This window comes from Eptatretus burgeri, chromosome 10 (genome assembly GCF_056783735.1).
Source record: "Eptatretus burgeri isolate ZD-2024b chromosome 10, Ebu_testis_v1, whole genome shotgun sequence".
NCBI lineage: Eukaryota > Metazoa > Chordata > Myxini > Myxiniformes > Myxinidae > Eptatretus > Eptatretus burgeri.
The window spans coordinates 56,798,102-56,814,952 of record NC_140970.1 but is presented as its reverse complement, the minus strand read 5'-3'; the positions used below and the strand labels follow the sequence as shown (position 1 = coordinate 56,814,952).

General features: G+C 47.8%; 1 protein-coding gene across 1 annotated transcript in view; it reads right to left on the bottom strand.

Annotated features, from left to right (window-relative positions):
• Window positions 1-16,851, bottom strand: part of LOC147018634 (uncharacterized) — a 195,090-nt gene that overhangs the window by 146,522 nt on the left and 31,717 nt on the right. The window contains exon 6 of the mRNA XM_085898518.1: window positions 9,811-10,047. Within this exon, the coding sequence (XP_085754644.1) occupies window positions 9,811-10,047 (237 nt within the window). The remainder of the gene's footprint in view (window positions 1-9,810; window positions 10,048-16,851) is intronic.

Below are 16,851 nucleotides of genomic sequence, written 5' to 3'. Positions count from 1 at the left end.
TCTCCTCGCCTGCCCGTCTCCCCTCGCCGCGCCTGCCCGCCTCTCCCCGCCTGCCCGCCTCTCCCCTCGCCCCGCCCGCCCGCCTCTCCCCTCGCCCCGCCCGCCCGCCTCTCCCCCTCGCCCCGCCCGCCCGCCTCTCCCCCTCGCCCCGCCTGCCCGCCTCTCCCCCTCGCCCCGCCTGCCCGCCTCTCCCCCTCGCCCGCCTGCCCGCCTCTCCCCCTCGCCCCGCCTGCCCGCCTCTCCCCCTCGCCCCGCCTGCCCGCCTCTCCCCCTCGCCCCGCCTGCCCGCCTCTCCCCCTCGCCCCGCCTGCCTCTCCTCCTCGCCCCGCCTGCCCGCCTCTCCCCCTCGCCCCGCCTGCCCGTCTCTCCCCCTCGCCCCGCCTGCCCGTCTCTCCCCCTCGCCCCGCCTGCTCGTCTCTCCCTCTCCCCCCCTCCCCACCGAAGGTAGATTAAAAATTCTACCAAAACAATTTCTGACAAAGATTCAATTACGTGCATTGCCTTAGCCATCCCAGCTGATGTGAGGGCAGGAAGATATCATTCAATCAGGGTGCCAGTAATAACTTGCTTACTCTTTGTGAAAGACATTGGATCAACACTCCATGGCCAAAAGTAAACGGACACCCCTTCTCATGAGTGGATTCAGATATTTCAGCCACACCCATTGCTGACAGGCGTATAAAATCAAACACACAGCCATGCAATCTCCAGAGACAAATATTAGCTGCAGAATGGGCCGTACTGAAGAGCTCAATGACTTCCAATGTGGCACCTTCATTGGATGCCACCTTTCTAACAAGTCAGGTGATCAAATTTATGCCTTGCTAGAGCTGCCCCAGTCAACTGCAAGCGCTGTTATTGTGAAGCAGAAACGTCTCGGAGCAACAACAACTCAGCCACGAAGTGGTCGGCCACACAAGCTCATAGAACGGGACTGCTGAGTGCTGAAGCACGTAGTGTGGAAAAATTGTCCGTGGTCGGTGCAACACTCACTACCAAGTTCCAAACTGCCTCTGAAAGCAACGTCAGCACATGCACTGTTCGACAAGAGCTTCATGAAATGGGTTTCTGTGGCCGAGCAACCGCACACAAGCTGAAGATCACCATGCGCAATGCCAAGCGTCGGCTGGAGTGGTGTAAAGCTCACCGCCATTGGACTCTGGAGCAGTGGAAATGCGTTCTTTGGAGTGATGAATCACGCTTCACAATCTGGCAGTCCAACGGACGTATCTGGGTTTGGCGGATGCCAGGAGAACGCTACCTGCCCTAATGCATAGTGCCACCTGTAAAGTTTGGTGGAGGAGGAATAATGGCCTGGGGCTGTTTTTCATGGTTCTGGCTGGGCGCCTTAGTTCCAGTGAAGGGAAATATTAATGCTACAGCATACAATGACTTTCTTGACGATTCTGTGCTTCCAACTTTGTGGCAACAGTTTGGGGAAAGCCCTTTCCTGTTTCAGCATGACGATACCCCCATGCACAAAGTGAGGTCCATACAGAAATGGTTTGTCAAGATCGGTGTGAAAGAACTTGTAGAGGAGCGGCTTCGACTGAAAAAGGCCTCTATTTTAGGAGATACCCCAACCGGAGGTGGAACCAACTAAAACTGGTATCATTTTATTCCTCTGGATGTCGAGTTTTCAGAAAATGATGTCGTAGTTGCAGCAACTGTGTACAACATGCCAAATTCACCCCTTCCTTGCGGACATCCATGTAAAAATATTGGGACCACTGTAAGGGATAAGATGAATTGAAATCATTGTTACTTTGCAACCAGTGGGCTGATAATTACAAATGACTCCTCAAAATATTGGTCTTGGTTAGTTCTATAAGGCTATGTAGGTGCTGCCATCTTTTTAACATTTGGAGAACCTTATCTTTATCCGAATCCGTGAGTCCGGTAGGGCATTTCCACTTCTTGCAACAGCCGGTCTCTTACGAGTTTGTACGGGCACGTGATTCGGTATCCAGTTGCGCATGGCTGGTATTTTGTGATTGTGGCATCCCCCAGAGTGCACGTGTGTCAGCTCCAGCCATCTTGATCTTTGCTGACCAAAGACGAGCGCTCTGCCGATTGCAGGTGAATTTTGTGTGTTCTCTGTGATTTTTAGGGGAATTCTGTGTTCAAAAGCATCATAAGGTCTCTGTGAAGACACAGAGTGGGTTGTGGTATGTAATAAGGCCTTCTTCCCTCATGAATTCGAAACTTTGCATTTCGATTTCGAATCCCGGGTCAGCCAACCTTATCCCTCCAACAAACTTTACCTGTACAGTATTAACTTTTGGCTGACTTTCATTAGTATGTTCATAATTCATTTGCTTTGTGCTGTATCTTGTAAACTTAGGTCACATAGGATTTGCTTGCCCTCTTTGGGTTCGTGCGTGTTCAACCTCGACTCCAGGTCAGGTGCATGAATGCAAGTGTGAGGCCAGGCGGTGCGTCTTTCAGGAAAGGAGATGGACCTCTCCCATGAACCAACCACAAAGAGGAGGCAAAGAAGTAACCCTGACAACTGTGTGATATGCTGTCAACCCCTTGACTCCAGCTGTCCATTTTTCAAAAGTCCAACGTTGGAAGGTGTGAAAGCTGTTATTCGTGCTGCAGAAACACGTCAACTAACCATGAGATTGGGAAGAATGCATACGATTTTGGCTTTTCTGGCAAGCATTGGAAAGTTGTACAGAGATTGTGGCCTACAGAACATCCTAACCTCATCGGGCATGTAGTCCTCAGCCACAGCCAACCAGATGCTCAAAGGAAAACAATATGCCCGTGGAATTCGTGGTGGCCGCCTGGCTCATGAGGCTCTGACACACATGTTCCTCACATCAGCTGAGGCATTCACCAGAAAAACTCTGCCATGGCTGACCGATGAAATCAAGCAGAAGAATGAAGTCCTAAAGGAGTCAATCAAGGTGAAGGATGCCAAGTCCTGTGCCATCCTCTGCCAGGATTTGGAAGATGCCATTCCGCAGTCGGTACTTGAAGCAGTCGCCCTATTTCGGAATGAGGGGAGGGAACGTTCAGTCACTTTCGCCTACTGGGTTAGCTTCCTCGAATCTGGAGACCTATTACTGCGATTGCTACAGGCGGATAGAGGCAAATTTTCTGATGCATATCCAAGTGGTCACGGAAACTGTACCTTATTTTGCACTCGCCGGGCGTCAAAACTATGCCAGGTACACGACAGTGTACATTGCAGAAATGAATGAACTGGAACAGAAACAGCCAGTGATGTATCAACACATGATGGAGGGTGGATTTGTTGTTCGCAAGTCACAAAATCGACCCTTCAATTCGGTCCCGACAGATCAAGCTCTCGAGCAAAGCATAAACCGTGAGGCCAAGAGCCAGGGGGTGTCATTGGATTCATCCTGCGTAAAAGTTCCCTGCTGAGATGGATGATGACCAGGCACATCATAGGGGAATACGCAGAGGCATTCAAGGAACTCTGCAACTCAGCTGGGAAAAAAGAAAGGCTTCATGAAGAGCTTGGAGAGAGCAGTCTACAGAGGGACAGAAAAGATGTCTCGGCAATGAAAGAATACCTTTCTACTCAGTGCCAAGATCCCTTCAACCTTGATGAGGTTTCAGAACAACTGATCAACATCACCACAGGCCAGGTGGCTAGGCTGGAAGTTGAGAACTCGTTGAAGGGGATTCCACAAAGGGGGAAAGATATTGCCAAGGAATTCATTAGCGAAAGACTCGGAGAGGACCCCACAAGAAACTTCTGGAATACAATGAAGAAAAAAATGGTGATGACCCTTCTGGACATGAAGAAAGCACTACCCAATGACAAGGATAGGAAATTGATCATTGACACAGAGGTACTGTTTCGGCGGCTTTTGGGAGTGGTGCGGAGTCCTGATGTTGACTTGAAGCATGTCCTGAGAAATGAACTCGCAGCCGTGCCACCAGCCCTCTTCCATGACAACGGAAAGATGCGGAAGACCAACAAAGCTGACCCCTCTCAGAAACCGGAGTCCAATTGTTCAGAGATTCTAACATCGCCCCGCAGATTCCAGATTCAACATCATCCGCCTATATCATCGATGGAATGGCCATGATCCAATCACGAAATGAAAAGAACTTACATACAACCACTTCCATACATGTCAGGTCAGATTAGATCTGTGACTTGCTACAGGTATCATGTAAACCTGCACTAACCTGTTCCATGGTCGGGTTGTCGGCAACTCAACCGTTTCCACCACCAGGTTATTTGGTGAAGAGGTTGTTTGGATATGGACACCCAGCCCGATTAAAAACAAAACCTGTCAAAGGGAGGAGGAGCTCCTTGTGAGCCAACGGCCATCCATATCGAGTACCCAACTGTGTATGTGGACGTCCTCCTGCAGTTGGGTTACTTCTTATTCGGACGTTGGTGGCAGGATTTGCACTCCGGCCACCGTAAAACCCTTCATTCCGCAAAACACAAAAACACAAAGAAATCTGAAAACCCACTCCGTGGGAGTACCTCCTGTGCAGCTACCCTTCGCAGTGCAGCTCACCGGATGACAGGATTGGGGCAAAGCCTCCGGGACCCCCAATCTTTGATAATAGGAGGGAAACCACGGGGTAACATTCCTGGGTCAGATTGCGGGAGAGTGTGTCTGGGTGGTGCTGAGGTGTCGTCCACCAGACGGCGGTCTCCTTGGGTTAACCTGAGGCGGTCCCTTTGGGTGGGTGCCTGGAATGTCCTATCCCAAAGAGAGGATGATAACCTGTCTCTGTTATCATCTGAGCTCAAGCGTTTGGACATCGGTATTGCAGCACTCTCTGAGGTTCGGAGACCAGATTGCGGCGAGATCATGGTGGGTGGTTACTTCTACTATTGGTCTGGTTGCTCTGATGGTAACCATTCCCAAGGAGTTGCTGTAGCTATGTCCAATAAGCTGACTCCAATGATAATTGAGGTAACACCGGTCAACAAGCTCATCATGAGACTAAGGATTCGTCACTCCTTAGGTGTCATTTCCCTGGTCTCTGTTTATGCTCCGACTGAGGTGAGTGATCTCATGATGAAGGACGCATTCTATGCCACGCTCGAGTCTGTGGTTGATGATTGCCCGAGACGAGACACACTTCTTGTCTTGGGGGATTTTAATGCAACGACTGGAACTGATAGGGATGGTTATGAGACGTGTGTTGGTCCCCATGGGTCAGGATCTATGAACCAGAATAGCACGAAGTTCCTTGACTTTGCAATAAGTAGTGGACTTTGGGTGGCTGGTTCATGGTTTCAGCACCCACAAGCTCATCGCTGGACTTGGTATTCCAACCATGGCGGTGTGGAAAAGGAGATTGACAATGTCCTCGTTGATGGTCGCTGGAGGATGATCCAGAACTGCAGGGTCTCCCCCGAGTGCCTAGTTCATCAATACCGACCACCGGCTTGTTGTAGCAACTCTGAAGTTGCACCTTAAATCCAGGAGAATGGTACCATCCAAACATAGGCTGGATGTTGGCAAGCTCAAGGATGAGAGGGTAGCTGAGGAGTTTGCAAACAAGCTGAATAGAGATTTGGGGGCTCTGGGTGCTTTGGGAGGTCCTGAAGAGTTGTGCAGTGCCTTCAAGACCACCGTTGTTGATGTTGCCGGTGGATGTCTTGGAACTCACCGTAGGGCAAAGAAGAATTTTGTCTCTCAAGGGACACTGGATACCATTGACCAGAGTCGCAGGGCCAGGCTGAATGGCAGAGCTGAGCTGTTCAGGGAGCTGAGGCGTAAAACTGTACGTGCGCGAAGGGTGGACAAGGAGGCCTATGTGCAAGGAATCTGTGAGGGGGTAGAGCATCACCTGCGGTCAAGGGATTATCGTCCTGCTTTCAGGGGAATTCGCGCATTGCATTCATCCAAGCCCATCCCTTGGTGCAATGCAATTAGAGCAGAGGGTGGTGGGCTCTTGACAGAGGAGTCCGAAGTGAAGGCCCGCTGGGCAGGTTACTTTGAGCGGTTGTACCAGACCGATCCACCAGCTGTCGAGTTGGACGTCAGGGGCGTTGCAATCTCTGTTGCTGACCCTCCAATCAACTGTGGTCCACCTTCGCTTGTGGAAACACAGGCTGCAGTGAACCGGTTGAAAAGGGGTAAAGCTCCAGGTATCTGTGGCATCCATGCTGAACTTCTCAAGGCTGGTGGAAATGCTGCACTCGTGTCGTTGCATGCAGTTTTGTGCTCTGCCTGGAACACAGGCATCATCCCTACTGACTGGAAGAGGGGCCTTGTCCGTCTCTGCAAAGGGAAGGGTGATCGCCAAGACTGCAACAACTACCGAGGGGGTGATGCTGCTCTCAGTGCCGGGCAAGGTCTTTGTCTTAACTCGGATAATTCTTGATAGGGTTCACCACCATCTGCTTGAGCACCAGCTTCCAGAGCACTCAGGCTTTACACCAAAGAGGTCAACGATTGACAGTATCCTTGCTCTTCGGGTCCTCACCGAACGCAGATGAGAGTTTTGGCAGGGGCTGCTTGCAGCCTATGTTGATCTCTGTAAAGCGTTTGATTCAGTGAATCGGTATGCCCTCTGGAGGATTCTTGGTCTTCGTGGTGTGCCACCAAAACTGATCGATCTGATGTCTGAACTCCACTCTGGAACCGAGAGTGCTGTGACATGTGGTGATACCATCTCTGACTTATTTCCAGTTGTTACTGGAATTCGGCAGGGGTATGTACTGGCCCCCACACTTTTCAGCACTTGTATGGACTGGATTCTAGGGAGGATATCGGAGAGATCAAGCTGCGGTGCATCGTTTGGGAAAGTCAAGATCTCTGACGTTGATTTCGCAGATGATGCAGTCATCTTTGTGGAGACTTTAGATATCCTTCTGGGGGCCCTTGAGGTGCTGAATGAGGAGTCGGAGCTGCTGGGATTACGGGTTTCCTCGGTCAAAACTAAGATCAAGGCTTTCAATGACATCTTGGATGCTGTTGTCCTGTCTGTGCCTGTTTGTGGTGAGAATGTTGAGGTCATGGAGAGATTCACTTACCTTGGCAGTGATATTCATGTCTCTGCTGGCTGTGAATCAGAGGTCAATAGACGTCTGGGTCGGACCTGGGGGCGTCATGGAATCACTGGAAAATGGGGTGTGGCGCTGCCGGTACCTGTGCGGGAGGACAAAAGTCCGAGTCTTCTGGTCCTTGGTGCTTCCATTCTTGCTCTATGGATGCGAGACTTGGATTCTGACCAAGGATCTGTGATGGAGACTTAATTCCTTTGGTACCAGGTCTCTTCGGAGAATCCTTGGCTCTCGCTGGTTGGACTTTGTGTCCAACGAGCAGTTGCTGAGAGAGACTCAAATGAGATTTGTTACCTGCATAATCCGTGAGTGTCAGCTGCGGCTGTATGGACATGTGGCTTGTTTTCCTGACGCTGATCCTGCTCACCAGATTCTCTCAGCGAGGGAGTCTCGTGAGTGGAGGAGGCCAATGGGACGACCACGTGCCTAGTCGTTGCAGCAGGTTGATCGGCATCTCAAGAAGATGGGCCAGGCATCTGCCTGGGGGATGGCCAGAGAGGCCCTTGGAGTACCGGCGGAAAGTGGACGCAGCAACGCGCTGCTCTGGCGCATGCTCCTATACCTGACCTGACTTCCATACAGTCAATGATTTGGCGGATGTTGTGCAAAAACTAACAGTACGGCTGCTGACAAATCCTTCCCTGGATTTGAGCTATGTTAGCATTGTCTTCAACCGCTATGATCATCCATTGTCCATCAAAACAGCAGAGCGGCAACGCCGGGGTACCTCTGTTTCAGAATTACCCATGTACCAAATCCAGGAAAACAGACAGGTCCAAAACTATTGCAGGTTTCTGAGAGTGGCCAGCAACAAGGCATGTCTTGCCAATTACATCAGTGAATACATTGTAGATCATGCAGGGGAGTACATCCCACATGATAAATGTATCATTTTGGCAGGGGGATTTACTGATGGAAAACTTGTGAAGGCTGTGACCTCAACAGGTGTGACATACTTGGAGAGCCTCCACTCCAACCAAGAGGAAGCAGACACGAGGATGATTCTTCATGCGTGCAGTCTCTCCCAGGGCAATGGTCGCCTTATTGTCCGCTGTGATGAAACTGATGTCCTGGTCCTTCTCTTGTACTACTAAAGCAGAGGACAGCTAACTGACCAAGTATTCATGTATGCTGGACATTCTGTCAAGGAGCGGGACATCCCAGTTCATGAAATTGTGGACCAACTTGGTCCGACAGTTTGTGGTAGTCTCCCTGCTGCTCACGCCTTGACAGGATGTCATACGATGTGTTCAATGAACAGGATCGACAAGAAGACTGCCTCCTCCAAACATGTCAAAAACATTGACAGTCTCACAGATTTGACAACCTTTCATGAGAATGATGGGAACGTTTCACAGGTGTTTGCATTGTTGCTGTAAGGAAAGAAGGGAAAAGATGTCCAAACTCAAGAGGAGATGCGCTTCCTCATGGCAACAACGACGAACAAAGCAGCTTCAATGCTTCTGCCCACGGAAGACGCGTTCAAATAGCATGTCCTACGTGCTAAGTACCAGATTAGGATGTGGTGTAACAGTCATATTGTGAACCAGGGGGAAACTCAACCGGTTGGTCATGGCTGGAGTGCTTGTGATGATGGAAGCATCACACCGACCATATTCTCAAAGCCACCGGATCCAGTCGATGTACGAGACCTCACTCACTTGTACTGCAAAGAAAATGACTGCTCCAATGGAAGGAAGTGTCCTTGTCAGCTTGCTGGACTTGACTGTATTGATGCCTGTTCATGCACAGAGTGTCAAAATCAAAATAACACACCAGCAGGACAGGATGAAAATGAGATCGACACGTAGACACAGGTGCCAATTTTGGGCACTGTCGCAAACTCGGGGTAACATGCCACACTGTATCAATTTTGCCTCTCTCAATGTCAGTTTTGCATCACTGGGGTATGCAGGAAAAGGAATAGAAGTTGGTCTGACACTGATACAATATCTGTTAGGGGTAGGATTTCGGACGATTTGTCCGACGCTTCCAAAAGTCACTAACTTTTCAGTTTTGATGAGGTTTTTTTTTAAACCCTCCAACCCTTGGATTAGCTCTAAACCCCGTTGAATGTGTTGTCTCGTGTCTATTACACCAAATATATTAAAATAAAGAACTTTGGTTGAATTTAACTTGGCTAATTTCAATGTCTGTGGCGATAATTGAAAATGGCAATTTTTCATGGATGTCCACAAGGAAGGGGTTAATTTGGCATGTTGTACACAGTCGCTGCAACAACATCATTTTCTGAAAACTAGATATCCAGATGAATAAAATGATACCAGTTTTAGCTGGTTCTACCTTCGGTTGGGTCGACCTAATTTTCCTTGGACTGGACGGCGACTCTATTCACTGGCCTGCACAGAGCCCTGACCTCAACCCCTTCAAACACCTTTGGGATGAATTGGAACGCCGACTGCGAATCAGACCTAATCACCCAACATCAATGCCCGACCTCATTAATGCTCTTGTCGCTGAATGGAAACAAATCCCTGCAGCAATGTTCTAACATCAAGTGGAAAGCCTTCCCAGAAGAGTGGAGGCTGTTGTCGCAGCAAAGGGGGGGGGGGGACCAACGCCATATTAATGCTCATGATTTTGGAATGAGGTGTTGGACGAGCAGGTGTCCACATACTTTTGGCCATGGAGAGTATATTTTCTACCAACTTATGCTGGCAAATAAGACTCAGCTTATGATTCTTTGTTGACAGAATAATAACGAAGCAAAATTACACAAAAATAAGGATTATAATGATCATTATAAAGCCATCGATTTTACTGCTCACCTGAAGTTGATACATATTGAAAGGGACCTCTTTCTTTAACAAGATGTGCAACACCACACCCAGAGCCCACACGTCAGCTGCTGGACCGTGGTAGGGTTTCTTCTGGAGGATTTCTGGAGACATGTAAGGTTTTGTTCCACCTCCATATCCAATCAAGGCTCCAGGTGTAAACTTCCTGGCCAATCCAAAATCAATGACCTTCAGCACCCGCTCTTCACTATAGAGGAGGTTTTCAAGCTTCAAAATAGATACAAAAATGTATTAGTCAAGATGAATATTACAATGGACACAGGATGAAAGTTAAACTGAACAATATAAGATAACTCAACAGGACACACACATTCAACCTTGTCATTTTAGTCTGAAATAGTGTTTTACACCTGCAATATTTTATCCAAACTATTTTCATTATAACATGTAAATACCACAAAGTTTGTCTTTATTTTGCACTCACATCAAATTTCAAATGATGTATATGAATATCAATGGTCTGACGGGATGGTGCAGAGGTAGCGCACTTCATTGTGAGCGGTCTCGTTTGGGTTTGATTTGCAACATGTCAATTGCTCGACTAGTAGTTTCACACACAGAGCATTGCAGCAATGAATGAGCCAACCATGGGCTTGCATGTTAAGCCAGCGTCCCATCTGCCAGTAAATGATTGTTATGAAGTTATCAAGTTCCGCCAAGTCGTGGCCAATGTGTGGCCAATGTCTACATGATTAAATTTCTCCAAACATCCCCATCCTGCGTTTTTTTAGTATGTACTGTATGCTGTCAAGATGTCCAGGGGTGTGTTCAGTTACTAGCACTTGACAAGACAGCCAGCCGTTCCTTATCAACGATTTTGAATGAAGTGCTTGCTTGAGTGCTCAAGCAACTTGGCGAGTGCTCCACAAGAAACTTGAATCTGAACACAAGCAAGTGGGAGGAGGCACGGGAAGGGGTGTGGTGGGAGGAGGCACGGGAAGGGGTGTGGTGGGAGGAGGCACGGGAAGGGGTGTGGTGGGAGGAGGCACGGGAAGGGGTGTGGTGGGAGGAGGCACGGGAAGGGGTGTGGTGGGAGGAGGCACGGGAAGGGGTGTGGTGGGAGGAGGCACGGGAAGGGGTGTGGTGGGAGGAGGCACGGGAAGGGGTGTGGTGGAGGAGGCACGGGAAGGGGTGTGGTGGAGGCGGCACGGGAAGGGGTGTGGTGGAGGCGGCACGGGAAGGGGTGGGGGAGGCGGCACGGGAAGGGGTGGGGGAGGCGGCACGGGAAGGGGTGGGGGAGGCGGCACGGGAAGGGGTGGGGGAGGCGGCACGGGAAGGGGTGGGGGAGGCGGCACGGGAAGGGGTGGGGGGAGGCGGCACGGGAAGGGGTGGGGTGGGAGGAGGAAAGAGTGAAGTGGGAAGCGTGACCCGGTGTTTCCCGGCAATGCCGGGCGCCCGTTAGTAATCTATAATACAGAGATACACCTTCCTTTGATATTCCCTTGCTTTTTCCTTGATCAATCTCACATTTGCAATTTGATATCCAAGACCTCTTCCTTTTCTGAAACCTGCTTGCCCAACTGGCATTTCTCATTAGGTCATCTCTTAGAGCATGACCTAATAATACTAGTGTTGAGAGGAGAGGTGACGATCCGTCCGTCCGTCCGTCCGTCCGTCCACAATGAAGTTGAAGCGGGAGATCTGCTCATTCGTGATCCTGATAGAGGTCGATGAGATGTACACGATGGTATGACTTTCAAGGTCACCGAAGGTCAAGGTCAAGGTCACGAGGCCTTTGAATTTGCAAAAATGACGATTTTCAAATTCTATCTCCTCCGCCATTTCTCAAGCGATCTTGAATTTGATTGTAGCAAATGAATCTATGGGACAATATCTAAATTTGGTCAGGCCGGATTTTCGATATTCGCTTTCGTTTTCGTGTCACGCGACTTCAAAGTTGGCAAAAAATGCGAAAATGATGATTTTCAAAATCTATCTCCTACATTTCTCAAGCAATCTTGAATTTTATTGTGGCATATAAATCTATGGGACAACATCTAAATTTGGTTGGGCCGGATTTTCGATATTCACTTTCGTGTCACGTGACTTCAAAGTTGGCAAAAAATGCGAAAATGACGATTTTCAAAATCTAACTCCCTCTACATTTCTCAAGCAATCTTGAATTTGATTGTGGCATATGAATCTATGGGACAATATCTAAATTTGTCCGGCCGGATTTTCTATATTCGCTTTCGTTTTCGCGTCACGTGACTTCAAAGTTTGCAAAAACTGCCCTACCTTCAGGAGGCTATATATTTTCTCGCAGAGATGACAGTCACTCCCGCAAGGGGGTAATTTTTTTATTAAGTGTTCTAATCTGTTGAATGATCGATACTAATAAATGTGTGTCTCCTCCATAACTCCAACACCATGAAACCTCGCAGCCTGAACCTTTGCATGCAAACTAAGGGAACTCCAAGGAGGTGCATGAGTGAAAATTGGGTATTTACTTGAATTAAAACACCCCTTTTGAAGATAATTAACGGCTTTATTTAATTATATCTTTCATTAGGTGATCCTTGACCACCTTACTCTCGATGAGGTCTTCAGGCACATCCTGGGTAACCTCACTGGGGTCTGAAGCCGTCATGTTTTTTGGCCTGCTCAATCATGCTTTGAGTTGGAACAAGCCACAGCAATTTCTTAATGATAAAGTTGTTTTTTTTTTTCAACTTTCCTCAATCATATTAATCGACTGCCTTCATCATCATAACTACGAATCACTGGGTACATTGCAATGCTCATAAACGCCCAGAGGCCCCAGCATTCGTGGCTATATTTCATTTCTGCACATGCGATCACCGTGAAAATATCTTAACTCAAGCAGAATTACAACACTTAAACTCCAGAATTGAACTTAGCAGCAGTTCTGATGCAAAAAAAAGTGTTTCTTTGTCCATTCAGACGTATTTGACATTTTGGGCATCTCCGGGATGTGGATGTTTCACATGACGGTTCAGTGATTTCCAATTGTGTGCCAGTGAGCCGTTTCTTATCAACCGTTTCATTGGAGTGCTTAAGGCACTTGGCGAGTGTTCTACAATATTCGCACTGTCACTGAATACTGTATATCGATCGACTTAAACAATGTCCAAGGGTCACTTGCATGCGTTGGCCACGTGTTGTTTAGCGGTGCAACAGGCGTTGGCTGGCTCACTGAAAATGTGAAATTATATTTTCCACGACGTTTCGCCTTTTTGTACGTTCTTCCATTATACGACCTGCCACTTCGGCAAAGATAAATACAAATAAAAATTAAACGTTTTTTTCAACCGTTTCATTGAGTGCTTGGTGAAGGCACTTGGCACGTTCTTCAAGTTTTAATGGCGATACCACGGTTCTGTTTTAGAGGTAGGAAGGCACATCCTGATGTGTCGTCCTGATGTGATGTATGTATTTGAACAATAAAATACATGTTCTACATTTGTCACATTTCTGGTTTTTTCCACTCTGCCCTCTTATTCGGACCTGCACGCTTAGGCCTTAATTATTTTATAACTTGGTTTACGCAGTTCTTCAGCTAAAATGTAGGGTCGGTTGGTCAAAATATAAATATAAATATAATTTCAATTTTTAGAAATTACATATTTTTTTCAGATGTTCCATGGAAAAGACAAGGGAAGGTGGTGGGGGGGGATAAATATAAATCCCGGACCAGGAGGATCTAAGAAAACATTGAAGATGGAAAACCATTCAAATGCAGGATGCCATTGTTCACTGTATCATCTGATGTGAAAAACAATAAAGAAGGATTAAAACTTGTTTTTACAATATAGTCTAGCATGTTTTTCTTATAGGAACCTGTTGGATCATCAAACAAATGGAAACAATGCTGAGAAAATTACTGTCCAAGTCGTAGATGTGTGCGTGCACACCAGTGCATAGTGCTGGATATGATTTAAAAAAAAGGTGTCTACGCGGAGTCAACACGCTCAAAACGGTAAATCAGAGCCATAACCAGCTTAGTTTTCAGTGGGCATCTGATCGTACCATCTCCCCATCCCCATGAGCACATCAAAGGCTGATTTCTAGTCCGTTGAAGACTGAATATCAGCATCTCGCAGGGAAACTTTGACGTACTTGGCACCGAAATCTTTCAATACGAAAAGCGGTGTACAACTTTTGATGGAAACAAAATCGGCACGATCGAGAGTCGCGTGCGAATCATTCCTGCTGCTGCACTGAGTTGATGCAATAGTTCGGCCAGAATATTCGTCGTCAAGATGTTGCGTGATTAAATCACCAATACAGTCATTCAAATTTATACCGCTAACATACTTCTTAACAACTCATTGCTCGCAGACTTCCTCTCCTGTCGCAGTCACCGTGTGGCCCTAAATGGAGTTCTTTCATCCCCTCTTCCTGTCCAGGCTGGAGTTCCTCAAGGTAGCGTTCTGGGCCCTGTTCTTTTTCTGGTTTTCATCAATGATCTCTCCGACTCTCTGGAAAATCCTCTATATCTCTTTGCTGATGACTCCACCCTCTGCCGTACCATCGGTCATCCCTCAGATGGGCAAACAGCAGCTTCTTCGCTCACTGTAGATCTGGGTAAAATCACAAACTGGTCCAACACGTGGAACATGTCTTTCAATCCGGACAAATCTCATACTCTCACTATGTCTCTTCGAAAGGACCGTTTAGAAAATCCCCCCATCCACTTTCTCAACAATCCTCTGGAAGAAGTCTTTTCTTTCAAGCTTCTAGGTCTCACTATCTGCCATGACCTTTCCTGGGAGAGCCACATTTCAAACCTCTCCTCCAAAACCAGTTGCCGACTGGGAATCCTCCGTCGTGCAAAGTCCTTCCTCGGCCCACCTGAGCTCCTGACCACTTACAAAGCTTTCGTCCGCAGCCTGATGGAGTACTGCTCTCCACTCTGGGCTGGTGCTCCTGCCTCCCACACTTTCTCGGCTTCACGCTGTAGAAACCAAGGCATTTCAGATCATTGGCATCTCCCGCAATGAGGCTGAGTCTTTGGGCCTCTCACTCATTCACCGCAGGTTGGTCGGTGGTCTTTCTGTCTTTTACCATCTCCTCTCCAGCCTCACCCCCCAGCTCTCTGTGATTTGTCCCCCACCACATTTCCGCAGGGCGCTCAAGGTCCCCCAACAAACCCCTTCTGGTAAAACTACCAAAATCACGAATCACTGCTCACCTTCACTCTTTCATTCCTCTTTTTTTCCCACCGTTGGAATAAACTCCCTCACTCTATTCATTCCCATTCTTCCCTCCAGGCCTTCAAAACAGCTGTTTACCACCACCTCTGATCATACCCCATCCAAATCCTCGATATTTTCAAACCCCGATAATTCACCCAAGCCCATCTCGTTCAAATTCCCTGCTTTCCTTCCTGAAAGTCCCTGTAATGTCCATCTTGTATTCCCCATGTTCCCCGCCCATCCATCTCCCTTCCACAGATCTCCTAATGTCTCTGTTCCCCACTGTTTTGTCCTTCCCACTCCCTCCTTTGTCTCATGTCTCCCATGATGTGCGTTGTGTGTTAGCTCTCACACGAGCCTTGATAAGGTATAGAAAAAAAAAACAACAAACAATCACTTTCGACCCAGAAGCAACAGTCAATCTGAACCACGCTGGCCGCTGCTCAGATGCCAGGACCGAAGACGACTGCGCAGCTCGGTTAAAGGTGACTTGGCATTTTGGCGCGCACAAAATTATATTTTGAAAATAAATGCAGACGTTTACATTTCGGGTTTTGAAACTTTTGCACCTTCAGCGGAAGATGTACAAATATAAAAGGCTAAAAATGTGTTTTATATTTACATTTCATTTCGGCAAATATACCGTCGGCGGATCCGTAAACCAAGTTATAAAATAACTCAGGCCTTAGACTTTTTTGGATTTTCCACCCTACACGCTTATTCCACCCTCTATTCTTGTTAAAATTTGGAAAATATTCCACCCTACATACTTATTCAGACCCCCACGCTGATTCGGGACTTGAGAGTGGTTCGTTTGGAGTAATATTCCCAGGGATGATTTTTAATCTGTAAGGTTCGTTGTCATCATTCCTGTTGCTCCAACTATCACTGGTACAACTTTGGCATTCTTCAGCTTACAGGATCTTTTCACTTCATTCTTGAGGTCTTGGTATTTGGTCATTTTCTGCATTTCAGCATCACTTAATCGAAAATCACTGGTATTACCACATTAATTAGCAATGCCTTCTCTTTTTTTTGTACCTCAGTATGATATCTGGTTACAATGCTTTGTTTTAAATGTTCACACTCGATGGGATCATTAGGTCGTAAGTAGGCGGCACGTCCAAGTTTTCAGTGTCTGCTTTTGGTCCATATTCCCACAGATTTTCTGGAACTGGGATATCAAAGCTTTTGCAGATGTGCCAGTGGATTACTTTACAAACTGTTGTGTCATTGTGTGTACAGCTGTTCTGGCATGAGTCTTTTTTTGTGTGTGTGTGTCCAGTCAATAAGCATAACATATCATTCTCTTTGCTTACGCCACCTCCACCCCTCACACCTTTCTCTTTTTTTATTCCTCCTCTACCCCACCCCCATCTCTGTCTCTGTCTCTCTCTCCTCTCTCTCTCAACCCTGACTCGCACCCCTTCATCCCGCAGTGCATGGAAACATTTGGTGAGGCGTCGCTCTCCCTACCTACCCATGCCCTTCCTCCCCCCAACCCCCCTTCTTAGCTTCCCTCCCTAGCTTCCCTCCCTTCTCCCTCCGTCCTCGCCTCGCCTCTCCCTCCATCCTCTCCTCTCCTCTCTTATCCCTTTCCTCCATTCAACCCCTTTCCCTCCCTAACCTTCCTCCCTCTCTCCTCTCTCCTTCCCCTCCCTCCTCTCTCTGTGTGCTCAGCAACCTACGCAACCAAATAAATAATTTTTAGATTGAAAAACGTGTCCTGGTTGAGTTTTCCCAAACAATGCCTGCTTTGAATTTGAAGTCTTTTTCTTCATTCATATGCAGCGTAAGGCTGTGGGGTAGCATCACTGGCTGAGGGTGCGGCTGTGTCGCCCTCTGCTGGTTA